At 44.6% G+C, this 27,330-nt stretch overlaps 1 protein-coding gene across 2 annotated transcripts in view; it reads right to left on the bottom strand.

Moving 5' to 3' along the window:
- NUP107 (nucleoporin 107) overlaps positions 1–19,854 on the bottom strand; it is a 38,547-nt gene extending 18,693 nt beyond the window's left edge. Inside the window, exons 1-15 of one of the 2 annotated variants that reach the window (XM_084760410.1) lie at positions 19,732–19,854; positions 17,794–17,888; positions 17,282–17,368; positions 16,029–16,144; positions 13,386–13,530; positions 10,447–10,550; positions 8,836–8,963; positions 8,245–8,293; positions 6,718–6,789; positions 6,390–6,478; positions 5,371–5,449; positions 3,308–3,421; positions 2,126–2,216; positions 1,933–2,009; positions 493–552 (exon numbers count right to left, since the gene is read on the bottom strand). In XM_084760410.1, coding sequence (XP_084616536.1) covers positions 493–552; positions 1,933–2,009; positions 2,126–2,216; positions 3,308–3,421; positions 5,371–5,449; positions 6,390–6,478; positions 6,718–6,789; positions 8,245–8,293; positions 8,836–8,963; positions 10,447–10,550; positions 13,386–13,530; positions 16,029–16,144; positions 17,282–17,368; positions 17,794–17,888; positions 19,732–19,739 — 1,314 coding nt within the window. In that variant the 5' untranslated portion in view covers positions 19,740–19,854. Of the gene's footprint in view, positions 1–492; positions 553–1,932; positions 2,010–2,125; positions 2,217–3,307; positions 3,422–5,370; positions 5,450–6,389; positions 6,479–6,717; positions 6,790–8,244; positions 8,294–8,835; positions 8,964–10,446; positions 10,551–13,385; positions 13,531–16,028; positions 16,145–17,281; positions 17,369–17,793; positions 17,889–19,325; positions 19,441–19,731 lie in introns of those variants that run through there. The other variant, XM_084760411.1, reaches the window with a different exon arrangement.
- Positions 19,855–27,330: the final 7,476 nt, after the last annotated feature.

Here is a 27,330-nt window from a genome sequence, read left to right on the forward strand (position 1 = left end):
GATGGCTCAGCAGTTAAGAGCGCTGACTGGTCCTCCCGAGGTCATGAGTTCAATTCCCAGCAACCACATGGTAGCTCACAACCATCTATAATGTCATCTGATGCCTTCCTCTGGCCTGCAAGTGTGCATGCAGGCAGAGCTCTGTATACATAATAATAAATAATAAATCTTTAAAAAAAAAACAACAAAAAACCTAACACCAAAAAAAGTAAGTGTGAGGCTAGAATGAGCTACATATTAAGAAACTATAGCAAAATAACAAGAGAAACAAGCTAAGCTAACAATCAAAAACCCACATATAGACACAAAAACCTGACAACCATGCGTACGTGGGCAGCATCAAAACAAGCAGGCTGTCACTGCCTGCTTTCTGACGTGCTCTGGCACGGCAACTGTTAGAAAGATGCCAGGTCTGCTACACAGAATTATGAGAATATTTTAACTATTTGGTTTTATTCCATAGAAAAAGTTGAGCATTACAACATTGCATACCTGCTTGAGGTTCCCACTTAGTGCTGCATAAATCGCTCTTTCATATTTATTAAAAAGTTCCTAAAATACAATGAGAAAACAGATTTGAGATTATTCCTTTTTCTAGTGTGGGTTTTCTTCATAATTCTTCTAGATTGGTCTTAGTCACTTCATTCATAAGCTTCAGTGACAGATGGGTGCAGGAAGGACTTTTTGGTTTGATAAAATAATTCTAAAATCTTCAGGGGAAAAAATATCAACTATTTAAATTTTAAAGCAAGGCAAGTCCAGTGGCTATTTTGATCATTATGGTAAAGTTTTAATCTGCACGGAGCTGAGCTCGGTGTTTTCTCCTAGTGTTGCTCAGCACCAACGCCTTCTGGGGTTGACCTGGAGCAACATCAAGCTTGGGTGTCGTCACTTTGCTATATTTTATGTTAAGGGTTCTGTCATGTCAAGATTTCTTGCCATCAAACAAGACTCGTTTCTAGTCCTCCACCACCATCACAGGCAGGCCCTTAGCACTCAGTGGCTGGATAATTCTAACAGACTCTTGAGTCCTTTCTGCGATTTCAGCTGTATCAAGTTTAGCTACTCTTCATAAACACTCCTGCTCTCAATTTCCCAACACTCAATTCAACAAGCAAATTCCAGGACTTTAAAAAAAAATGTGCCCCACTTATTTTTCACTCTACTATTTGAGGTAATGATTTTATTGCCTCTAAAACACTTTAGTTTTCATTATTATTGTTGTGCGAGTGGAGGATACATGTGTCTGCCTGTGTGCGTGTGGGTGTACATGTGGCGCGCATGTGTGTTAGTCAGAAGGCAACTCTGCGCAGTCAGTCCTCTCCTTTGCCTTATAAAGGCCGTCAGCCTGTGCAACAAGTGTCTTCACCCGCTAAGCCATCTCTCCGGCTCTCCTTTTAATTCACTTTTTATGCACAACTGATGCCAATTTTAAAGCATTTTCTTGTAACCCATTCTCCCATAAACCCTGTGAGAGTTCCTGCATAATCCTGCGCTCTGTAGTGACATTAGGACTATGTCCGTCATCTCTTCAGAACTGGGACTTCCTGTATGGGCTGTCTATCGAGCCCCATCCCTCCACCCTACAGCTTCCTCGAGCACTCATTCTCAAGAGCACACATGGGTTTAAACGGTAAACTCAGATGTCTTCTCAGAAAGCCGCTTTAAGCTGGAGCCCACTACTCTTCTCTAGGCTCATGTGCTTCGGCCTTCACGCTTCTGCCTCATAGTAATGTTTAAGTCTTAGTACCTGGGGTCTGAACCACTCTGCTAAGTCGTCAAGCCTCGTCCTAACTTGACTGAGCTTCTCTGAGTCAGGAACTTTAGTCGTGCGCTACACTGAACACTCCACAGCTCCCCAGGTCACCTTCACTAGTTAATCTGCAGTAATCAGGAGTGAAAGTACGGTCGGTGAGCACGTCACCATCTTACATCGTCAGCCATTCTCCAGCAGCTGATCTTCCAAATCCGTCTATGTGGATTTCCTTCAACAGGTTCTAGCTCTGTCCCTACAAAACAGTAAACGGAATTCATCCCTGAAAAGGAAGCATTTCAATCACTTCCACAAAGAGGCGTGCAGCGCTAAATCTCCCCACCCCGACTCTCTGAATAAAGCACAACGCACCTCCATTGACATTGGGGTCGTGATACAGCTTCCAGCCTTCCAGGGTCGCAGCTCGCCATGCTTGCCCACAGCGTTTACAGAGCCGTTGTGCCTTCAGAAACAAGAAGGAACTGTGCGTGACATCATTGGTGTAGAACTGAAAAGCACTGAACCCGGGGTGACAAGGTGAGCTACCAGTGGCACCATGCACTGGGGATGGTAGAGGCAATGGTAATGGCACCCCACTTTGCCCACAAACGCGCACAGCTGGGATGTTCCTTATTTTTTCTGGCTGGGCTGGGGACCAATCCAGGGCTTCAAGCATGTGAGGGGGCACTTCACCAACTGAGCCCTTTACTTTTCTAGTAATTCCCTTCTTTCCTCATTTTAGGCTTGCTAATAGAGTACTATAGCACTAACCCACTAACATGGAATTTTACTAAAAATAAATGGATTTAGTGGACCCTTCATTTATGGAATAAACAATCACCATAATAAGTCTCTATAAGCCAAGGTGGTGGTGGCACATGCATTTAATTTCAGTACTCAGCATGCAGAGAGGCCAACCTGATTTGTAGAACAAGTTCCAGGACAGCCAGGAAAAACAAACACACAGACAGACACATACACAGATAGACACACAGACACACACACACAGACACACAGACAGACACATACACAGATACACAGACACACACACACACAGACATATACACAGATAGACACACAGACACACACACAGACACATACACAGATAGACACACAGACAGACAGACAGACAGACAGACAGACACACAAGACTCTATAATGAGAAGAAAGCTATCATTTATGCACTCCATTGATATTCCCTAAAAGTCAACATAACCGGGAAGGAACGGAGAGCCAACATAGCTTTAAGCGTGTAAGCAGTATCAGCCGGTGACACGTGTACACATGAGGAGGAGGAAGGAGGCTCTAACTAGAATGTGCAGCGCAATGGAACGCGCCCACGTTCAGCTTGCTGAAGAGCTGCTAAGCATTCTTGAAGCCAGAGTGCACTGGTGGGCATGTCCCAGCCACGTGCTCTATCTGCACTGCCAGGGAGGGCAGCAGGTCACTGGATGGGGTCACAACACCGAAGCAGCTCAGCTGGGGCACGAAGATATTCCAACTTCACTTCTGTGGCACCCGGGACCTGAACCCACAGGGGATGACATCACTCACCTCTCCGGTCAGTCCAGCACGGATCAGAGTGAAAAGATACTTGAGTAACCTCACTTCATCTTCTCTATCCAGATCGTCAAGCGGCATTTTCTGTCTAATGGGAGCATCGGGGTCCTATAAAGAACAACGCACCATTAACTTAAATATTTGGAGCCTACATACATTTAAACGTATTCATTATTTTCTACCTTTGCTGTTATATAAGCGGTGCTAGAGATCCAACTCAGGATGTAGCTATAATACGGAGCTTATAAGCTACAATTCTGGCCCTATACACACCTTTACATTTTAAAAATCTGAAAGGGTGGATCTACATGGTGTTTACATGGAAATAAACTCATCTAAAATCTAGTTAATAAATACAATGAAGTGTCACAAGGGTTCCTAATAGGTCCATTTGTCTGCTGCACCTCCCCTCCCCAAATAGATTTTGTTGGCCCAATATAGTGCATGTCTAGTCAGCGGAGCTCAGGATACCATTATCCTAGCTCGGCACAGCCAGGTAACCTACATTATTTGAGTTTATTCCCTCGCTGTGCTTAGCACAGACACAGAGAATGGACAAATACAAAGGGAAAACTAAGACCTCTAGGCTGACTAGAAAGCATGAGCTTTTTGAGAACACAGACAAGAGAGCTCACTCAGTGCTCACTTTGAGGTGACTCCGTGAGAAACACCAGTGCAGCTGGATGTGGGGCTGCCGGGACAGAGGTTGCCCAGCATGCACACGGGCCATGCTCAGGAGTGTAAAATACAACTGCATGAATACACATCCCCCCATTCAGAGACAACACAGCACACCAAACCCAAGCACAGATTAGCTGCCATTAAACAAGAATATCCGAGAGCACTCCGCAGGCAGGCGGAGGGTGGCAAGTTCAAAGCCAGCCTGAGTGACACAAAGATCCTGTCTCAAGGGGGTGTGGAGACACCATAAATGGGGCTGGAGAGATGGCTCTGCAGTTATCAGGAGTTCTGTTTTTGCAGAAAACCTGAGTTTGCTTCCTAGAACCCAGGATGGGCGATTCTCAACTGCCTCTAACTCCAGGTGCTCAGCGCCCTCTTCTGGTTTCTGTAGGCACCTGCACTGACAAGTACAAACATCCCTAGACAAGCTGGGTATGGTTGCACACACCTGGAATTCCAGAACTGGGAGACAGAGGCAGGAGGATCTCTGTGAGTTCAAAACCAGCCTGGTCTACAAAGCAAGCCTGAGACAGATAGCCAAGGCTACACAGAGAAACCCTGTCTTGAAAAAAAAAAAAAAAAGACAATCTTTATTTCCAAGAACATTTACTGTCTTGGCTAGTTTTATGTCAACTTGACACAAGCTGGAATTATCTGAAAGGTGGGAACCTCAATTGAGAAAATGCCTCCCTATGGCTGAACTGTAGGGCATTTTATTTATTAGTGATTGATGGGGGAAAGCCCAGCCCATTGTAGGTGGTGCCATCCCAGCGCAGGTACCCTGGGTTCTGTAAGAAAGCAGGCTGAAAGCAGGCTGGGGCTGGAGATGGCTCAGAGGTTAAGAGCACTGAGGTTAACACCTCTTCTAGAGGTCCTGAGTTCAATTCCCAGCAACCACATGGTGGCTCAGTCACCTACAATGAGATCTGGTGCCCTCTTCTGTCGTGCAGGCACACATGCAGACAGAACATTGTATATATAATAAATAAATTTTTTACAAGGATCTTAAAAAAGAAAGAAAGAAAGAAAGCAGGCTAGCCCACGCCTTTAATCCCAGCACCCGGGAGGCAGCGGCAAGCGGATGGCTGTGAGCTGGAGGCCAACCTGGCCTACAAAGCGAGTCCAGGACAGCCAAGGCTAACACAGAGAGACCCTGTCTTGAAAATCAAAAACAAAAAACAAAAGAAAGCAGGCTGAGCAGCCAAAGGAGAGTAAGCAGCACCCTCCATGGCCTCTGCATCAGCTCCTGCCTCCAGGTTCCTGCCCGTCTGAGTTCCCATCCTGACTGCCTTCGATGATGAACAGCGGAAGTGAGCCAGACTCTTCCCAAGTTGCTTTGGTCCTGGTTGTCTCATCACAGTGACAGTCACCCTTACCAACTCAGTGACCAGAGGACGGGAACTTCCTACATAGGGCAGCAGCTGCCGCTGTTTTAAGGTGTGGAGGGTGTTTTCCCTGAAACAAACAAACAAACAAAGAAACCGGTTTTCTAAAGGAGCAATCTAAATACTATTTTTTTTTGTAAATAACAACAACCTAAACCACCCACCCCACAAGTACACCTGTGTGTTCAAAACAAGGGGGAAAAAAGACAATGTAGAAAAAATGCAAAAGTCGTTAACAGAGCACGGCAGTTTGTCTTAGATGAGTGAGGATGGTGAACTCATTTCACGCTTTGGTGGCACACATAAGCCTGCTCTTATGAGGCAGCTGTTAATGTCCTTGCTGTTGACTGTGTTATCTGTGTCATCCTGGAGGGGAAACTCACTATGTAGACCAGCTGGCCTAGAAATGGGACTCATCTGCCTCTGCCTTCTGAGTGCTAGGACCATAGGTATGTGACACCACGCCTATCTATCTTTTCATGATTTAAAAAAATCTTTTTTTTAAAAGACCAGAAGCTGTGTTGGATCCCTTGGAGCTGGTGTCAAAAGTGTTTTTTTGTTGTTTTTTGAGACAGGGTTTCTGTGTGTAGCCTTGGTTGCCCATTTCTTTTCTTTTTTCTTTTTTTTAAAGTATTTGTTTTGTTGTTGTTGTTGTTTATTTATTATGTATACAGTGCACATCAGATTGTATTATAGATGGTTGTGAGCCACCACGTGGTTGCTGGGAATTGAACTCAGGACTTCTGGAAGAATAGTCGGTGCTCTTAACTACTGAGCCATCTCTCCAGCCCCCATTTATTTTCTTAATAGTGTCTTTTTCTTCTTTTCTTTTTAGAGCTAGAGTCTCTCTATGTAGCCTTGCCTGGCCTTGCGCTCACTATATAGACCAGGATGGCCTTGAACTCACAGAGATCCACCTGCCTCTGCCTCCCAAGTGCTGGGACTACAGGTGTGGGTCACCACCACTTTAGAAGTATTCTTAAAGATAAAACAAAAGCCTAGTGACTTACCAATATACTGATTTTGCATAAAACTCAATATTGTCAGAGAAGTCTCCAATTTCGTCTTTGGCAATACTCTCTAGCCAATCTACCACCAACTAGGAGAGAAACAAAGGAAAGATGGGTTAGTTCTAAAGTCCGTTCTAATTTTAGTGGAACTTCCACCCTTAAACTGAAGTTTCTGTATCAAATAGCTTTTCCAACCACTATTTTTACTTTTTCGAAATAAACATACAACAATAGTATATCCTATGGGAATAATGCTATTTTTAATAGTCTATCCCTGGAAACACAAAGGTTGTTATGTAAAGAAATAATTTAAGAATCCCAGCCACACCTGACTCTGCCGGACCAGCGAATCCCTCTGAAACAGCGCTTCCACAACCGTCTTCTCGCTCGCATTAATAGCCTGTGGCAGAAACAGTTAAAGGAGAGAGAAAAGGGGGTGCTTGAAGATGGCTTCAAGACAGAGAACTGCGCTTAACCATCCTGTACTTACCTTCCCTCTACAGGGCTTTCTCTTTTGTTTTCAGACATGGTCTCACTGTGTACCCCTGGCTGGCCTGCAACTCAGCAACCTGCCGGCCTCTGCCTCCCATCTCCTGTACTAAAAGTGTGTATCACATCATGCCTGGCTGCATATGTATTTTCTTTAAGATTTATTTTTATTATTTTATGTGTATGAGTGTTTTGCCTTCATGTATGTCTCTGCACCACACATACTGTATATGTATTCTTTTGTGTGTGTGTGGGGGGGGGGGTTTCAAAACAGAGTTTTTCTATGTAGCCTTAGCTTTCCTGGACTAACTTTGTAGACCAGGAGGCAGAGGCAGGCAGATCACTGTGAGTTTGAGGCCAGCCTGGTCTACAAAGCAAGTCCAAGACAGCATGACTACAAGAGAAACTCTGTCTTGGAAAAAGAAAGAGAAAAAGAAAAAGAAAAAAAGAAAACTCACAAGTGGAAAAAATAAAACAAAACAAAAACACACCAACAAAAAAATTAAAAATAAAATTTATAAAACCAGGTGGTAGTGCTGCACAACTTTAATCCTAGCACTTGGGAAGTAGAGTCAGGCAGATCTCTGAGTTCAAAGCCAGCTTCGTTTACACAGTGAGTTCCAGTGTTACAGCCAGGGTTATAGAGAAACCCTTTCTTGAAATAAATAAATAAATAAATAAATAAATTAATTAATTAATTAATTAATTTAAATTATCCACCCCACAAAAAATTACTATTACTCACATACAGATTTATTGCTAACGGATTTTTAAAAAGCAAAACAAAGACCTCCGGGCTGGGCGGCAGCGCAGCAGGTAGAGTGCCTGCTTGCATACATGAGCATCTGAGAGTGTGGCAGTGCCCCTTACAGTCCCAGCAGTTCTCAGCGGACACAGACAGTTCTATGCCAGTTTATCCTTCAAGAGACTGCCTCAAAACTGCCCAATAGTACATACGTTAATGAAAACAACAACACAAGGCCACGTGGTGTGGCGGTGCACACCTGTAATCTCAGCACTCAGGAGGGGGACAGAAGGGTGGTGGCTTGGAGGACATGTGGACTATGAATCCACCTCATCTCAAAGGAAAACCAAGACAAGCCAAATTACTCCAAAGTAGTTTGATTATATGTGTATGTACAAAGATGCATAAAGAACACCTGATAGGATGCACATCAAATTATCCTGTTACATAAACTAGAGGGACAAAAAAGAGACTTTACCCACAGTATAAATATTTGCTTACTCTGAGTATCTTTTATGCACTTATAATGTTTTCTAAATGGGGAAATGCAAATGGAGGGTTGAAAAGTCAAATCTCCAAATTGTAAGGACCTACAATGGACAAAATTATTAGAAAACTTACAGCAATTGCAAACATATTTTCCTCTTCTAATGAAGACTGTATTCTGTCTCTGGGGAAAAATAATACAAAATGAGAACACTTTATTTCAGCAAGTGCATGAAACCACGTTTAAGCTGTTTCACATTCTACTAGGCAAAAACAAATGAGCTGCCAATTAGGTTAAAAGTAAGACGCAGGTAGTGGTGTGTGGTAACTCTAATGTCACCCTGAACAAAGCTGGTAGTCACTATTACAGCCTTTAATGCTACCTAAGGGCATGTACGTTTTTCACATGGCAAAATTAATTATGATTTTATAGTAAAACCCCAAACCATCAGGTCTCTTTGCTTGCTTTCTGCAGCCTGGGCTCTCCTCAAACTCTCAGCTCTTCTGCTCCAGCCTCCTGAGATTACAGGTATATTCTTCTTTGTCTGGCTACAGACTTTTTTTTTTAACCACCAGCTTTCTAACCTGATAGCCCTCTTCTCATATCTGACATTTGACACCTCACGTATTAGAAAGGATAAATCTCAAGGCTAGCAAACCTATACCAAGCCCACCCCTCACTGTTCCCCTATGCTTATTTCACCTATGAATTCTATACAGCTTTACCTATACAAAGAGGCGAGCAGCCTCCAGGTGACCATCTCCTGCTGAAGAAGCCAGAGCATGCTGGCTGTCTTTGAAAACTTCTGTAGTCCAGGAGTTGCTCGGCTCACTATTTTACTCAGTATATTCACCTAAATTAAAAACAGATGTAAAGAAGCTGCTTTTCTGCTATTCCAAGTTACTTGTATCTTTGAGTTGAGGTACACAGTGCTACCAGGAATCTTGTACAGTATATATACACAAACAGACCTTTTCCTCATTACCTATCCTGTCTGAATAGAATGCAATATAATGTCCTCACCAGAAACGATGCTAATGTAAGATATATTTATGTGACTATATAGAAAAGTTTAATATACTTTAATTTTCAGATTCAACAACAGTAACCACGGGTGTATATTTTTTCTCTCCACATATCTACCCAGAGGATAAATTAAATTTACCTTAAAAAAAAAATCATATAAACCAATAACACTATCTGAAAAACTTATGACATGTAACAAACCAAGAAAATCAAATTCTTTTTTTAAGATTTATTTATTTATTATTATGTATACACTGCTCTGCCTACATGTACACCTGCAGGCCAGAAGAGGGTGTCAGATCACATCATAGATGGTTGTGAGCCACCATGTGGTAGCTGGGAATTGAATTCAGGACCTCTGAAAGAGCAGTCAGTGCTCTTAACTTCTGAGTCATCTCTCCAGCCCAAAAGTATTATTTTGTTTTGATTTTTGTTTGAGACAGAGTTTTTCTGTGTAATAGCCCTGACTGTCCTGTACTTTCTTTGTAGACCAGGCTGGCCTCAAACCCACAGATCTACCTGCCTCTCCCTCCCAAGTGCTGGGATTAAAGGCGTGCGCTACCACCACCTGGCTCAAATTCTTGGTACCAATGATCAGTACCAAGATGTTATTTCCAAACCAAACTTTAACAAAGTTCCTCTTCTCTCTAATTTAGTGAATCTAATAAGAACTATGCAAGTTTTTTCCTTGAAACACACACAGACTGTTTACCAGGAGGCTTGGGGACTGGAGGCAAAGGGACCGGTTTAAAGGTGACCGGTGAGGGGAAGAAACAGTACTCTCACAGGACTACAAGCACCACACCCACTACCCACCCTTAAGAAAACATGCACTAAGAATGCTCTGTCTGAAGACCAGGTTTAGGGCAAGTTTCACCTTTCCCAGATGATTACTGAATCATCAACTGAGGGCTGATGAGATCGACAGTCCAATGGGAAATAGTACCAAGCCACACAGTAGAGGGAAAACTGACCCCTACAGTTTGCATCTGTTTTCACCAGTGAACAGCCTCCTGGAATTGTCTTGTTGCTCCCCACAGGTTTGTGACCCTGGGCTGCTTGGACTCGGAAATCAGGCCCCCATGCTTGCAGAGTCAAGCTTTTTCTCACTGAGCTCTCTCTAGCCTCGGACTTTGCTTTTTAAAGAGCAGATTCCTTTTATTCCCCAGTATGTACAAAGCAGAGAGCCTCTGGCCAGTTCCCCTAACCTCCACCATGAGCCCTGGCAAGCACAGCGTAGGAATCATCAGGTTAATATACAAGAAAGCTACAAGCATGCAGGGTAGCAGCCCGGGACAGGATGAACTTACCTGACTACCACAGATATTTTCGTACTCTTCTACAAGATCAAAAACTGTGGTTGAGGAGTGCTTCAGGAAAGACTGCAGGAAATCAGAGAACATACTCACGGATGCTAAAACACATGGAAACAAAAGCGAACAAGAAGGAAGTGACAAGCTTACAAAATTCTATTGGTTTAAAACCACAAAAATAGCTACAAGTCTTTGCCCTCCATCCACCACGACTGTACCTTGAAGAAATAGTGATGTGGGGCTGGGGAGAGAGACGTTGGCTCAGAGCTCAAGAGCACTTGCTGTTCTTGCAGAGGACCTAGATTTGGTTCCCAGCACCCACGCCACACAGACACTCACAATCATCTGTAACTCCAGTTCCAGGAGGTCTGATGCCTTCTGCACTTCCACAGGACCAGGCACGTATATTGTGCACATACATGCAGGCAAAACATTCATACACATAAAGTTGTGGATCGTTGAGTTCAAGACCAGCCTAGTCTATAGAATAATTTCCAGGATAGCCAGGAACACACAAAGAAACCTGGTCTCAAAAACAAAACAAAACTTTACAAATTTGTAACAATTTTTAAGTGTGTTGTTCAGTGGCATTGGGTACACACACTGCGGTGCTGCCTGCACTGACAGTAACACTGTCGCCCATACTTTAAGGGTGTTGTCCAGTGGCATTGGGTACACACACTGCACTACTGCCTGCACTGACAGTAACACTGTCACCCTCAGCAGCCATTGTTCCACTCCACGTCTCCGTAAGTGTATCCCCTTCACACACCTCTTAAGTGTGAAGTGACACAGTAGCTTTTCCCCACAGCAGTGAAGAAGAGATAAACATGTTGTTTGATATGATCCCAAGAGTGGGATGGGGAACGGACTTGTGAGAGAACTGGTGATGTTACTAGAAGACGAGCCACCTCGTGCAGGAGCCTGACTGTTGCCAGCTGAAGAAAACCCATGACCAAACCCCAAGAGCAGACTCTAGGGGGAGGTATATATCGGAGCCCCAAACAGGACGCGGGGGCTGCTGTTCTGGACAGCGGAGATAGTTTTGGCTGTTCACAGCTCCACTTCGAGATGCTCCTAGAGAGAACCACTCAAGGGAAGACTTCAGGGTTCTGGGCTCCGGGTTCTGGTTGCTCCAGGTTCCAGCAAAAGAAATCCTGCCGACTACGCCAGGAGAATTGTTCCTCGGAACTGATATCCTTAAGATTTCATTATTGATATGCAACCCTGGCTGTCCTGGACTTGCTTTGTGGACCAGGCTGGCCTTGAACTCACAGTGATCTACCTGCATCTGCCTCTCGAGCACTGGGATTAAAGGCGTGCACTACCACACCCGGCCCGACTTATATTTTAAGTATATCACAACAAAGTAACTGAGAGTTAGGATAGGTATCAACCAGCATGTTCTACCTGGGAGTAGAGGAGCAGGCAGGCATCCTAATATTACCTGTATAATACTTTGGGCTGTATTGTACAGACTAAGCAAGTATTTCTGAGTCACTCAACACACATACTACTTGGAGATGCTACACAAAAGCTACGTGTCCAGTGTGTGCAGCGAGGCTCTGGAGTCAGGCTGCTTAGTTTCCTCCTGATGTCACCTCTTCCTGGCCAGTGCATCAAGCTAGTCACCTCTTTGAGCAGCATTTTCTTTTCTTCTAAGACAGGAATGTCTACCTAACAGTTGAACAGAGCTGGTGCAGTGGTAAGCACAGTGGTTAGCACTGTTACCATCTATGCTGGTTAAGGTGATGGTGCAATGAAGAAAATGCCACACAGTGGTGCACAGGTGCAGACCCTATAAGCATGTGACATTTCCCACAGGGAAGAGGGACAACAAGCAAACTAGCAGTTTACAATACTGTCTGGACATCAGGATCACTGCCTCAGGCAAAATAAAACATATCAAGAGCATTAGACTCCACTCTAAACCTAAAGAAAGAGAAGCTCTCCACATGACCCAAGAAAGAAAGATGAGAGCTGGCTACATTAAAATGGCAAATACTGCTCAGATGAACATTAGGACGAAGCTCTCAATCTTTTCCAGACATGATGTAAAATAATCTTTTTTTTTTTTGGGTGGGGGGGGGCTTTTTGAGACAGGGTTTCTCTGTGTAGCCTTGGCAGTCCTGGACTTGCTTTGCAGGCCAGGCTGGCCACAGAGATCCAGCTGACTCTGACCTTGCTGGGACTATAGGTGTGTACCACTGTGCCTGGCTACAACAAAGTTTTTTAAAGCTAAAGAATAATCCTCAGATACTGGGGCTGGAAAGATGGCTCAGCAGTTAAGAGCACTGGCTGTTCTTCCATATGACCCAACTCAATTCCCAGCAACCACATAGCAGCTCTTACAACTATCTGTAACTCCAGGAAATACATGCCTTTTTCTGTCCTTCTCAAGTAGTAGGCATGCAATGTGCAGACACATATGCAGCCGAAACACCCAACCACATTAAAAAACAAAACAAAACAAAGAAGATGGCCATGACTAATCAGCTTAACAAAACTGCATTATAGGAGAAGGACCAGGCAAGGTGAGGGAGCAAAGGGTGACCTGCAAGCCAAGGAGGGAAGCAGGCCTTAAAAGACCCAGCACTGCAATGCCTTCATCTTGGATTTCTAGCATCTAGAATTTTCAAAAATGTGTATTTTTCAGAGCTATAGCACTCAAACACAAACACACACACACACACACACACACACACACACACACACACTGTTGAGACAGAGTTCTACTACATAGCCCTGGCTGGCAGGAAATTACTAGGTAGACTAGGCTTATCTCAAACCCACAGAGATCCACCTGCCTTTGCCTCCCAAGTATTAGATTACAGGCCTATATCTCTATGCCCAGGAAAAATCACATTTTGATGATGTTCAAGAACATCTTTCCTTCATCTTGGTGAATAAACAACTTAAATCTCAAAGCCATTTACCAGCCTCTCCAGGGTCATCTTCCTGTAACATGACAGCACTTAGGTTTATGTCCTCGGTCATACTATGGGCCTCTGTGTTTGTGTACAACCCTAAACGCTGTGATGAGAATGCAGCTGCCCAGTTGCTGTCATCCAAATTAGTCACCTTAAAAAGAAAGAAAAGCAACAGAAGTATCATTATTAAATAAGTAAATTAATAATGAATAAAGTTTTTTTTTATCTTACATGTTTTTCATTTTTAAAAGACAGCCAATAGACCATGATCTCATTAAGAAAGCTACAGTTTTCTTTATCTTTTATTTTCTTTTCTGTGTTTGGATGCTTTGCCTGAATATGTGCCTATGCACCACTTGTGCGCACTGTGTTCACAGAAGCCAGAAGAGAACACTGAATCCCCAGGGCTGGAGTTATAGGTGGTTGTGAGCTGCCATGTGGGTGCTAGGACGCGAACCATGATCCTCTAGACAAACATGCAGTGCTCTTAACCACTGAGCCATCTCACCAGCCCCAATATCTGAGAATTACTCTTTCAGCTTAAAAATGTTTGTTTTACAACAGGTCTTAATGCAGCCCACGGCTATGTCCAGCATTCTGTGCTGCTGCTGAACCCTTGGCCCTCCCGCCTCTATCTTCTGGTGCTGGCGTGACGGGCATGTACCACCCAGCCCTTGCTCTGACTCCCAAAAAGGGGCGGGGGAGGGAACGGACTTAATCATTAAAGCAAACTTCCCTTCAGAGAATATCTATGTTAGGTAACTTCATATGTGCATAAAAAACTCACTGGGTGTTTAATAAACCACAATGTCAAAGTCTAAACCATTTTGATTTGGAATTAAATATGCCTTTTCCCCCAGCCTCCAGACAGGGTTTCTCTGTGTAACAGTCCAGGTTATCCTGGAACTCTGTAGACCAGGCTGGCCTGGAACTCAGAGAAATCCACCTACCTCTGCCTCCCAAGTGCTGGGATTAAAGGCATGTGCCACCATACCTGGCTTGAATTCTAATTAAGTATAGTACAAGCCAGAAGAGGGCACCAGATCTCATTATAGATGGTTGTGAGCCACCACATGGCTGCTGGGAATTGAGCTCAGAACCTTTGGAAGGGCAGCCAGTGCTCTTAACCTCTAAGCCATCTCTCCTGCCCTTAAATATGCCTTTAGAGTTGCTAATATAGCAGTTTTTTTGTTTGCCTCTTTGACACATTTTTTCCTAGTTGTATTTTTTGGTAACCAGATAAAGCCACTGTGCATTACAGCATATATAACATTGCGTCTGCTAGAGTGTCTCATCCTTTCCTAAAACGTCTCTTCCGTCTTGAGTAGAAAAAGCCAACTTAGCTTCTCCTGTACTTTCACAATATAGACCAATCACGTCACCAAATGTGGAGAAGAGGGTTTTCCTTACAGAAGGAAGCAATCGATTCAGAGGCAGGCATAGGCAGGGGTCCTCTAATTCAATTCAACTGGACACTACCTACAGTCAGACCCCACAGGCAGACAGTCCTCTTTTTCCTTGTCGTTCATCTTTTAATGGTTACTTTTTGCTTTGTGCTTTGTGTGTGGAGGGCAGCGAGGAGGCCACAGGCTGATGTCGATGTGTCCTGTTCTAGCGCCCCTTCACCTCACTTTTGAGGCAGGGTCTCTCACTGAATCTGGGCTTACTGTTTGGGTCAGACTGGCCGGCCAGTGAACTCCAGGTCCCAGTCCTTCTCATGCCCAGCTCTGGGGTCACAGTGCTGCCACATCCAGCTTTTACATCAGTGCTGGGGACCTGGCCTCAGGTCTTCATGCTTGTGAAGGAAGCTGTTTACCCACTGAGCCACCACTTCAGCCTTCTTTGTACTTTAAAGCAGCTAAGTACAGTGGCCCACACCTTTAATCTCAGCACTGGGGAGGCTGGGCAGGTGGAGTTTGAGGCCATCCTGTCTACAGAGTGAATTCCAGGACAGCCAGGGCTACACAGAGAAACCCAGTTTTGAAAAGACAAAACAAGGCTGGGCATGGTGGTATAAGTCCTTTAATCCCAGCACTTAGGAGGCAGAGGCAGGTGGATCTCTGTGAGTTCGAAGCCAGCCTGGTCTGTAAAGCAAGTTCAGGACAGCCAGGACTACACAGAGAAACTCTGTCTCAAAAAAGAAGGAAAGAAAAGAAAAAACAGAACAAGCCCGTCAGTGGTGGCACACACCTTTAATCCCAGAACTCAGGAGGCTGAAGCAGATGGATCTTTGTGAGTTCAATGCCAGCCTGGTCTACAGAGTAAGTTCCAGGACAGCCAGGGCTACACAAAGAAACACTGTCTCAAAAAACCAACCAATCAACCAACCAACCAAAAAACAAAAGAACTAAACTAAAACCAACCAACCAGCAAACAAAACCAGGGTTCAGCTTCAACAGCCATCAACAGTTTTAGAATGCATTTCGCTTGGTTAGCAAACAGTCGGATTCAGGTATTGTACCTATATCTAAATGTTACTGCTGTCCTTTTCCTTCTGTGACTTGACATAGTTCAACATTAGATTCTTTTCAAATGTCTAACCAATTTTATCACTCTACACAGCCTGAAATTACTTTCATGATGGAAAGATCTTCATCTTTCACTGAAAGGCCTTTAAGCCAAACATTGAGGCACATTTATTTTACATACCATGGAAAGATTTGCCAAGAACCCAGAAGACTGTGTGTGCCGGGGAGACTTCCCTTCCGTTCCAAGAATGCAGGAAATATCTGGATGTTTTAGTAGGCCTCGGCTTGGTGGAGTGACTAGGAGTGAAAGGGCAGAACACTGTCAATACAAAGCAAGTAAGCCAGCAACAAAACGCAATTGTTCAGGGTGTAGGGAAGATGGCTCAGTTAGTAAAGCGCGTGTCAGCATGCGTGAGGACCTGAGTTTGATCCCTAGTGTCCATGTGAGAAACTCAGGCACAGCAGGGCACACTTGTAATCTCAATGGTGGAGAAGAAGCAGGTGATGTGGAGTTCCAGTCAGCCAGTTGAGACTAATCAGAAAGCCCAGGGCCCAAAGGGGGAACCATGTCTGAGAACGCTGGACAGCTGAGGAGCAACACCCAACCTCACTTCTGAACTCACACATGTGTACAAGTATGCACACACACAAACCCCATAGACACATAGGAACATGCACATACCTACACATGAACATGAAACACACACACATAAGAATAATTTCTATTTTCAACTATTTAGATTCAAATCAAACACTTTATCTTATCTTATCTTATTTTATTTTATTTTTTGGTTTTTCGAGACAGGGTTTCTCTGTGTAGCCTTGGCTGTTCTGGACTCACTCAGAGATCCGCCTGCCTCGGCCTCCACAGTGCTGGCTGCCAATAAAATATTTTAAATGTTAACATTTTTACAATATGAAGAATTAACTTACTTTTCTAAAACTGAGCTTATCATACAACCATTAAATTTTTTTACTGTAAAAGATACTTTTAATATAAATGTAACTGAGCAGACTCAATTAAACAAACCAAAGCAGCAGAGTCAGCAGGTCTTCATCGTCTAATTTGAGAAAGCACATTGAGGCATGCTGGGTAAGGGGCCTAAGCTTTAGAGAAAAAAAAAATCCTGTTTTTATTGCCTAAATAACAGCACAAACTCAGCCACACAGGCTTCTCCAAGTCTGCCTTCCAGTTTGGGCAAGCAGGTAACAGTATGGCACAGTTACTATGTGTTGATGTAAGGCGTATGCCACAGTTACTATGTGTCGATGTAAGGCACAGTTCCTTGTTCATGAGAGCTTAAATAAGTGTAATCATCATTACTCTTATTCCTGACTGCAGCTAAATGTCTTGTTATGTAAATTATACAAATGTCAGCTGGTATTATGACTACTACTCTACTAAATACTTTAAAAGCAAAAGCAAAATCTTACAAGGCTGCCGAAATGAGCTCGGAGTTCGAGGAATAATCTGGCTTCTTGGTGTAGTAGTACCAAAATTTTCATCTTGGTTGGCCTGAACTTAGGAAGAATTAAGGAAAGTTTTCCATGTAGAGAAAAAGAAATCATTAAAGTTAAGCATAGATTTATTACACAAGATGCATGAACACATTTTTTTCAAGAACAAAGCATTTTATAGCTACCGCCTTTCCTGTACATAGTTGTTAATCTCTTCTGTCATTTAAATTCTCAGTTCGGTATTAGATAATTTGTATTGACTACTAGTTAACACTATGACATGCTAGTAATGAAATAAAACATGCTTTTCCCAGAAACAGATCTTAACCTCACTGAAGTTCCCTGAGAGCATATATCTACCAACTAAAACACCAATGGAAGTAAGAAACCAACTTTATCACAGCTAATGTTAACGCCTCAAAGAAAATCCTGCAACACTGATTCAAAGCATTCGGCAATTTGTGTAATTCTTAAACCACAAAGGATACTTAAAACTCTTTTTTGAGCACTTTGCTTCCGTGCGGTCCGAGTTACCTCTGCCTCCCGGATCACAGGGGACGACATCATCTCCCCAAAGCCACTCCTAGAATAGTATAATTAAGCTCTTAGACAGCATCTACAAAGGACTTTATCATTATAGTCAGAGCAAAGGATCCTGGGGCAGTCAAAGGACAGGTCACCCCAACAGCCAACTCTTTTGCCAAGAATACCCTCTTGTCCTGCTTGCTCCCCCAGCTAAGAACGCCCCTTTTGACTTTCTAGTATCGACAGAAGAGCTGCTTAACTGCAGAATTCTCTACAAAGACTCCGCAGTCTCTAAAATACCGTGATGACGTCACTGCTTGCTGATAGGATAGGTTTTAGGCCAGACTCGCATCTGTAATCCAAAGAGGAAGTGCAGGCCAACCTGGGATGCGGAGTGAAACCCTGCCTCGAAAACAATACCAAGAAAAAGACCATGATGTTCATCCACAGACATAATGCTGTTTTAGTAACTGTATCCCTGAGTACGCTTTTTTGTTTGTTGTTTTTCTGAAACAAGGTTTTCCTATGTAGCCTTAGCTATCCTGGACTTGCTTTGTAGACCAGGCTGGCCTGGAACTCACAGTGATCCTGCCTCTGCCTCCCGAGTGTTGGAATTAAAGGTGTGCGCCACCACACCCGGCTGCTTCTTTTACAGAGGTCTATATCTGCTCCGTTGTCACCTGTGTATCTACTTAGATTATTTATCAATCAGCTTTATAGAGATAGAGTTCCCTATTGGCACTCTGGTTCCCCCCCACACCCCAAACCTAAGGCTTCCTAGGCAAGCTACCATTGAGCTATATCCCCAGCCTCACAACTTGGTACCTAATTCTTTCACAGGCTCACTGTTCTCTGCCAAAAGGATGACGCTATATCCCTAGCTCCATAACTTGGTTCCATGTAAGCATCTGGCTCCTTAATCTCTTATTGGCTCATTGTTCTTTACTTAGATCCTCATAGGATTGCTTTAAAACTAAACGCGCTGTTTGTTTATTTATTTATTTATTTATTTATTATTTGTTTTGGTTTTTCGAGACAGGGTTTCTCTGTGTAGCCTTGGCTGTCCTAGACTCACTTTGTAGACCAGGCTGGCCTCGAACTCACAGCGACCGGCCTGCTTCTGCCTCCCGAGTGCTGGGATTAAAGGCGTGCACCACCATGCTCGGCTTAAACACGCTATTTAAAGCTTAAGGAACACACACAAAACAACCCCTAGCACAATGTTTTCAGTAATAATAATGTGCTATTATTATTGCTCCAAAGACCTGAAACTCCTGTGACAGAGGGATTTAACGTCTCCTTCATTTATCTTCCCTCGTACAGTAATGCACCGCTTGGCTGTCTACACTACACAATCAATTCCCCGATGCCAAGGGTCTTCAATAACCCATCTCTGTCGCAGAAGATCATAACCACCTGGTCACATGAGAAATTCAACCACCTGGTGCTGACACTGTATAGTCTACGATCATCCCAGTGATACCCATGAACGTACTATTGATAATGAACTAATAACCACAATAAAATCACTTTGAGGACGTCTGTACTGAGAGGTCAGCAGCACTGACTGGTGGTGGCCGCCGACTGCTCGCTTAGCACTTGGAATGCCGGATTACTATCGACCCCGCCCACTTCAGAACGAAAGGCGACGCGAGAATGCAGAACAGACCCCGGAGCCGCGGCGTGGAATGCGGGGATTCCCATGCTCAGCATCCCGGCCCCACCCACACCAAGCCGCCTTTCCTCCATCAGAGGCCAAATGCGCGGCAGGGCGAAGGGAGAAGAGAATGGGCTACCCTCGGCTCCCCCTCCTCCTTTCCCGCAGAGGTAGCCCACCTATGTCGTCCCGCTAACAGACGACAGTCACAAGTCTTGGCCCAGGCGTCCCCACCAGGACTAACCTGTACATGGCTGCCACCTTCTCCACCTAGAACCTTACGAATCTGACTGCAGCCAGGCCACCGCGTTTCAGCCTTCCCGCTCTCCGGAAGCAAATCCTTCGACCCGGAAGTATGCCCTTGATAGGCCAGGTAGGGGGAAGAACCAGGGTTCCCGCTTGGCGCATGCGCGACTTTCGTTCTACAGCCGCAGGCGCAGTGGGCGCAGGCGCGGAAGTGTGCCAGTGCGTGACTGCGTCCCTGGGCGGGGCTGGCCAGTTAGGAAGGGGGCGGTGCCTGGGCTCAGCGCCCGAGCGGGACTTGTGGGCGTGGTTTGGGTGGGGCGTCCTTCTGGGAAGCCGGAAGTCGATAACCTGGTTGTAGGAGTCTGTTGCAAAGAGTCTGGCCTTGGCGTCCCTTCTGAGGCATTGCACGGGAGCGGGTGGGTGAGTCTCAGGGCGCTCACCTCTCTCCTTCAATTGTCGTGTAGCCTCAGTGCACGGGTTTTGAAGTAATTTCATATATATATGACAATTTCTTAAAGTTTGGGGTATGGGGATACTGACCTGTTGCAGCCCGTCAAAGTGTCTCAGGTCTCAGGTCCATATGTCTGGAAATGAGTTCAGGCTGAACTGTAGGGTTTCCGGCGATTCGATAAAAGCTGGCATTCGTCAGAAACTTGTGAAACGCGTTTTCCACCCTCGAAAGGAGTCGCTCTCCTTAGCTACTGTCCTCACAATCTCCACAAATGTACTAATTCCTATTTTCCGCTCTCTCACCTCCCTCATGAAATTCTTATCTTGAAGGGCTCTGACCATGGCCCGGGCAGGTCTTTCCCTGTCCCTTGCTAAACTGTTAGATGACATTCTGAAAGCTAGCCACCAAGGCCTGTTCCCTCGTTTGGCCACTTCCCTATGCCTGACTAAAACTCCAAAGTCCAACTATCAAAACATCAAGGTCCAGCAATCAAAATTCATTATTTGGCTATACCGGCTGACATTGTCCAATCGGGACTTAGCAACTCTTCCTGACACAGACTTTCCCCCTTTTCTCCTTAAAAGCCACACCTGCTGCTGTCTTTGCTGCATCCAGAGGCAGCACCCCCTGCTTGTCCCTCGGGGGAAATAAATCTCCCTTGTGCTGAGAATGTGGTGTCCAGGTGTGTTCTCTGCCAACTTCTAGGCCTCTTCATACGTCTTGCTGACTCAGCTACTCCCTCCTAGTCGGCTTCCCTAGCGCTAGCCGTGTATAGTCGGCTTCTCATTCTCTCTGCTCTGGACTCTTCCAGATGCCTCTGGGTCTTTTCTCTCACTTACCCACACTAAAAACCGTATCCCTCACGGAGCAGCCATGTTGGCAGTTTCCTTATTCTGCCCTCTCCTAGACACAGAGGAAAGTGGGGACAGGGATCATGGTCACGGTCAGCTCCTACCAAGTTAGAGGCTAGGTGGCTTTGTTGTTGTTGTTGTTTGTTTGCCTTGAGACCCTGTAATATTCCCTTCTAATTCAAAGTGCTGTCCGGGTAAAAAGCAGTACATTCAGGACCTGAATAATTCAGTTTAGTTACTTCTTTTTTTCCAGTTTGAAAGCAGCCATTCTTTATTAAATGACCAGATTACAAAAATAATGTTAGACGGGCCAGCCAGGACTGGAGAGATGGCTCAGAGGTTAAGGGCACTGGCTGTTCTTCTAGAGGTCATGAGTTCAATTCCCAGCAACCACATGGTGGCTCACAACCATCTTTAATGTAATCTGATACCCTCTTCTGGCCTGCAGGTGTACATGCAGCCAGAGCACTGTATACATAATAATAAATAAATACATCTTAAAAAAAAAAAAGAAGGGCCAACCAGCTTGCCCTGCAAATTTGATGATCTGTTCTGTCCCTGGACCCCAAGTAAAGGTGGAAGGAGTATATGTGTTTAATCTCAGCACTTAGGAGGCAGAAGCAGGTGGATCGCTGTGAGTTCAAGGCCAGCCTGGTCTACAGAGTGAGTCTAGAATAGCCAGGGTTCCACAGAGAAACACTGTCTTGAAAAACAAAGAAAAAAACATTAAAAAAAATGCCCAGTCTCGGGGCTGGAGAGATGGCTTAGAGGTGAACAGCACTGACTGCTCTTCCAGAGGTCCTGAGTTCAATTCCCAGCAACCACATGGTGGCTCACAACCATCTATAATGTGATCTGGTGCCCTCTTTTGATGTGCAGGCATACATGCAGGCAGAGCACTGTAGACATTGTAAATAAATCTTTTGTTGTTTGTATTTGGGTTTTTTTTTTTTTTCAAAATAGGGTTCCTCTGTCTTACTCCTGGCTGTCCTGGACCCTGAGTGCTGGGATTAAAGGCATGCCACCACTCTGGGCATAAATAAATCTTCAAAAAAAAAAAAGCTGCACCAGAGAAAAATGTCTAGAAGCTCAGACTTAACAGCTGTATCGCCTCGGGTCACCTACCAGCTCCATCACTTTTAACTGTGTAACCTTGGGCACTTATGCAGGCCTTGTTTTTTTTCCCTGATCATAGGATTATTAGGAATACTGAACAATCTGTGTGTAAGGCACTATAACATCTGTGACATAGTTTCCTGTCCAAACATAACCTTTCCTCTGCTCATCATTATGTCGGCTTTAAAATATTAGATTTATTGATTTATTTGTACCGGGAGTGGTGGTGCACGCCTTTAATCCCAGCACTCGGGAGGCAGAGGCAGGTGGATCGCTGTGAATTCGAGGCCAGCCTGGTCTACAAAGTGAGTTTAGGACAGCCAAGGCGACACAGAGAAACCCTATCTTGAAAATAACAAAACAAAACAAAACAAAACAAAAAGCAAAAAAACAAATTGATTGATTTGTACACGAGTCTTTGCCACAGTCCGTGTGTAGGGAGAGAGAGGTTAACTTATAGGAGTTGGTACTCACCTTCTACCATGTGGCTCCTGACCAGCAAAGCCAGGTTTTACAGCAAATACTTGCATCTGTTGAGCCATCTTACTGACCCAACTCAAGAAAGATTACCAGCTCACTGGGCAACATCAACCTGACACACTGTGCTAGAGATATTAGAGGTTTTTCAAGACAGGGTCTCTCTGTGTAGACCTGACTGTTCTGGACTTGCTGTGTAGACCAGGCTGGCCTCAAACTCACAGAGATCCCTCTACCTCTACCTCCCAAGTGCTGGTATTAAAGGTAAAACAACAAGGGTCCTACCCTAAACTATGCAGTAACAGGTCCCCAGACCCTAGCACAACTGACTCCATGACGGAAGTACCATTCAGGCCATAAAATTCAGCATGCAGACAGGACCTTCTGGCAAAATGACCTAATCCACCAAAGTCCACAGTTCTGGGAAAGTTTCTAAGTGTATGAACCTTGCTTTTTGGCTTCTGTGGTTCTGATTCTGGCTAACTGTTCTTATTAACTGAGGTGTATCAACCTGGCATGTGGCTTTTGTGTTTAAAAGCTCACCATGAGAAAGGCTCGGGGGTGGGGGTGGGGTCTACCCTGGGATCCGGAACCCTCAGTGCACTTGCTAGCTGGCTAATAAGGCTTTCTATTGGCTCACACCTGTGTCCGAGCAGTCCTTTGTTGTGGATACCCGACACCAATATGAGTTTGGTCTGCATAGCAAGAACATACCGGAAAAAGTTAAACTCTGAGAAGCTTATGATCAGGAGAGGGGAAAACATCTGCACATGGAACGTAAATTGCGTGTCCTGAAACTCGGGTGTTTTGCTTGAATTTCATGTAGAGGAGGGAAGGCTGTCAGACTTCACGAGTTGCTGGCAGGTTCCTGGAAGGATGCGCTGCCGGCGATGGGAGCAGGAAGCTATTGATCTGTGTGCAGCACATCTTCTCAGATGCGACTTTCCTGGTTTATTGAGTGGACTCTGACTGGACGGGGAGTCTGGCTGTCCTTTGTCTTCCTAGATAACAGCACAGTTTAGGGTAGGACCCTTGTTGTTATAACTTTTTCCCCCTCCCTTCCTTCTTTTTGACGGGGTCTCAGGTAACCCAGCAAGGTCTCAGACTTGCTATGTAGTTGGGGGTCTCCTGAACTCATCATCTGCCCCCCATCTCTCACGTGCTGGGGTTATATAAGTCTGTGTCACCACACCCAGCTCAGTTTTACTTTTTGTGAACTGCTTTGCCTTTTGGTATTTATGCTTCATATATAAAACTGAAAGAATAACCAGGTAATCCTAAGAAGTTTACAGAGAATGAAATAATGTTTCACTTGCTGCTAAGAGATGTTTACAGTCGGGTGTAGCGGCGCATGCCTTTAATCCCAGCACTTGGGAGGCAGAGGCAGGAGGATTTCTGTGAGTTTGAAGCCAGCCTGGTCTACAGAGTGAGTCCAGGACAGCCAGGATACACATAGAGAAACCCTGTCTTGAAAAACAAAACAAAACAACAAGAAAAAAAAAAAAGATGTTTACAGGGCAGGCACATAAGTTAGAGTTCTAGGTCTCCCCCTCATAATGCAATTTTGGATAAATTACACTCTCTTCTTCCGTGTAAAAAAGAAAAAAAAAGTCATCTAGTATGATGTTGGTGTAGGCACTCAGTGAACACTGCCTCCTATTGCACACTATGAGGAAATACCTAGTTTTTACATTTTGTTCAGCTCTGAGAAAGCAGAACTGCATTTTTTTTAGGGGGGGGGTTGTATTTGATAACTTCCCAGTTTAATTCACATCCTTTTCTGACATGTATCCATATGAATTTGAGGTCATTTTTCTGAAAATGCACTAGCATTAACTTATGCCTACCTGTAACTCTTAGAAATGTGGATGGAGGAACACTTACAAACACATACCCTACTTGCCCCTACTTGTGCTTAATAGGTGTTGAATTCTTGAACAAATGATTCGTTTTCAGTCCATGCATTTGCCTTTCATATCTTAGACTATGTTCTGGCAGAAGGGAAGGCGAGTATAAATCGATTGTAAGAGCTCCGCGTTTGTTTTCATCTTCTCACATATAAGCTTGACAATACGGTGCATCGCCTCAATGGTACTGTCATTGTCTCGTTCTTATGGAGCTTAGAAGCAGGATGAACTCAAATCCTTCTCCTCCTCTTCCTATCCCCTCCCCCCCCCACCCCCCAGATCCCACCTGGCCTGGCATTTCCTAGGTGAGAAATGCAGTTCTTGAACTCCTAGCAATCCCCCAGTCTCCATCTCCAAAGTGAAAGGATCCCAGGCATGAGTGGCCCGGCCTGGCTGCTGCATAACATCTTTAATTCTTTCAAACTCTGTTCACTTTGAAGATGGAAACAGAGCGGAGAACTGCGAAGCATTCTGACTTCGTGTAACTCGTTTAGGAGTGAATTGGGCCTTAAATGACCAAGGTCAACCTCAGCTACTCAGAGAGACAAACTCAATTGGAAGAGATTTAATGATTTCCTTTTTTAAAAAAATTATTAAGATTTATTTTTGAGCCAGGCGTGGTGGCGCATGCCTTTAATCCCAGCACTTGGGAGGCAGAGGCAGGTGGATCGCTGTGAGTTTGAGGCTAGCCTAGTCTACAGAGTGAGTCCAGGATAGCCAGGGCTACCAAAACAAACAAACAAAACAACAACAACAACAACAAAAAGATTTATTTTTATGTGTATACATGTCTTGCTTGCATGTTTGTGCATCATATTCATACTTAATACCAAGGTCAGAAGAGGGTATCAGAAACTGGAGTTATAGACAGTTGCAAGCCACTGTGTGGTGCTAGGAACTGAACCTGGGTTCTTTGCAAGAGCAGCAAGTGCTCTTGACCACGGAAACATCTCTCCAGCCACCTCTCTCTCTGTAAAACTCTCCTGGCAAAATTGCCTGTCTCCTGGATTAAAGGCATGTTTGTATTCCAGCTGGATGGGCGTGATCTCTTGCCAGAGCAGCCGTGTTCTGAATTGAAATTCCTCTACACATGAATGCATGTTCCATGTGTATGTATGTGTAAATGTGTGACGTACTCGGAGGCTGGAGGACAAGCTCAGATGTCATCTGCAGAGGGGGTTTCCTGTTGGCTTGGTGTTTCCCTGCCAGGCTAGACTCACAGCAAGCACAGAGGTCCTCCTGTTTCCCCAATCCTGGGGCTACAGACGAGCCACTGTACCTCCTTTCTCCAGGGCTCTGGGGACTGAACTCATGTTTTTTTTGGGTTTGCAAGACAATTACTTTACTAGCTGAGCCATTTCCCCATGTTCCTCGATCTTGTGGCTATCTTCCTGTCTCAGCTTCCTAAATGCCAGGACTTTAGGACTGTGCTGCCCTACTCTGAATCAAAATGCTTTTTTTTTTCCTTCTGTTTTTTTGAGACAGGGTTTCTCTGTGTAGCCTTGGACTCATTTTGTAGACCAGGCTGGTGTCGAACTCTCAGCGATCTGCCTGCCTCTGCCTCCCGAGTGCTAGGAATAAAGGCGTGCGCCACCACACCCGGCTTCCAAAAAAATGCTTTTAAAATGCCAATAAACATTAAGTATAAAGCCAATGTAAAAAAAAAAAAACCTGACATCTGTGCCTAACAAGTTTCTGTCAACTTGACACAAAGTTAGACATCCAGAAATAGGGAACATCGGTGAGGAAGTGCCTCCTTCAATAGAAAGTTGGAGGTAGGCAATTTCTTGATTCTCGATTGATTGATGTGGGATGGAGCAGTTCACTGTGGTCCCACCCTTAGGCAGAGGGTCACGGAAGGGGTAAGAAGAGTAGCGGAGGACTGGAGTGAGGGCTCACTGCCTAGGACATACAGCTTAAAAAAGAAAGAAAGCAAAGCAAAGCAAAGCAAAGCATATACTTCTTCTATGGAGGGTCTGAGTCTGGGTCCCAGCACTGCATCAGGTGGCTAATAACCATCTGTAACTTCAGTCCCACGGGGATCCCACACTCTCTTCTGCCTTCCATCGGCACTGTACTCACTCACAGACACACATACTCGCGTGTGCGCGCATGCACACATGCTCACACAATTAATGAATAAAAAAATAAGGTTTATCTAAAAAAAAGAAAGTAGCTGGGTATGAGCTGCATTCTTTTATGGTCCCTGCTTCAGCTCGTGTTTCCAGGATCCTGACCTGGCTTCCCTGGATGACGGACTGCAAACTGTAAGATGAAAGAAACCCTGCTGTGTTGATTAACTTTATGTCAACTCGACACAAGCTAGTTATCTGAAGGGAGTGAGCCTCAATTGAGAAAATGCTTCCATTTGATCAGGCTGTAGGCAAGCCTGTAGAACATTTTCTTAATTAGTGACTGATGGGGGAGGGCCCAGCCCATTGTGGGAGGTGCCATCCCTGGACAGGCGGTCTTGAGTTCTATAAGAAGGCAGGCTGAGCAAGCCATGAGGAGCAAGGCAGTAAGCAGCACCCCTCCATGGCCTCTGCATCAGGTTGTGACCTTATTGAGTTCCTGTCCTGGCTTGCTCCAGTGATAGACTATGATTTGAAAGTGACGGCCAAATAAACCCTTTCTTTCCCAACTTGCTTTTTGGTCGTGGTGATTCATCACAGCAGTAGTGACCCTAACTAGGATACTTTTCCTCCCCAAGTTGCTTTGGATCAGTGTTTTATCACAGCAACAGAAACCAAGCTAGGACATCTGATAGACTTTTAACATGAAATAATAAATGTGAT

This window comes from Acomys minous (genome assembly GCF_964271855.1).
Source record: "Acomys minous genome assembly, chromosome: 15".
Taxonomy (NCBI): domain Eukaryota; kingdom Metazoa; phylum Chordata; class Mammalia; order Rodentia; family Muridae; genus Acomys; species Acomys minous.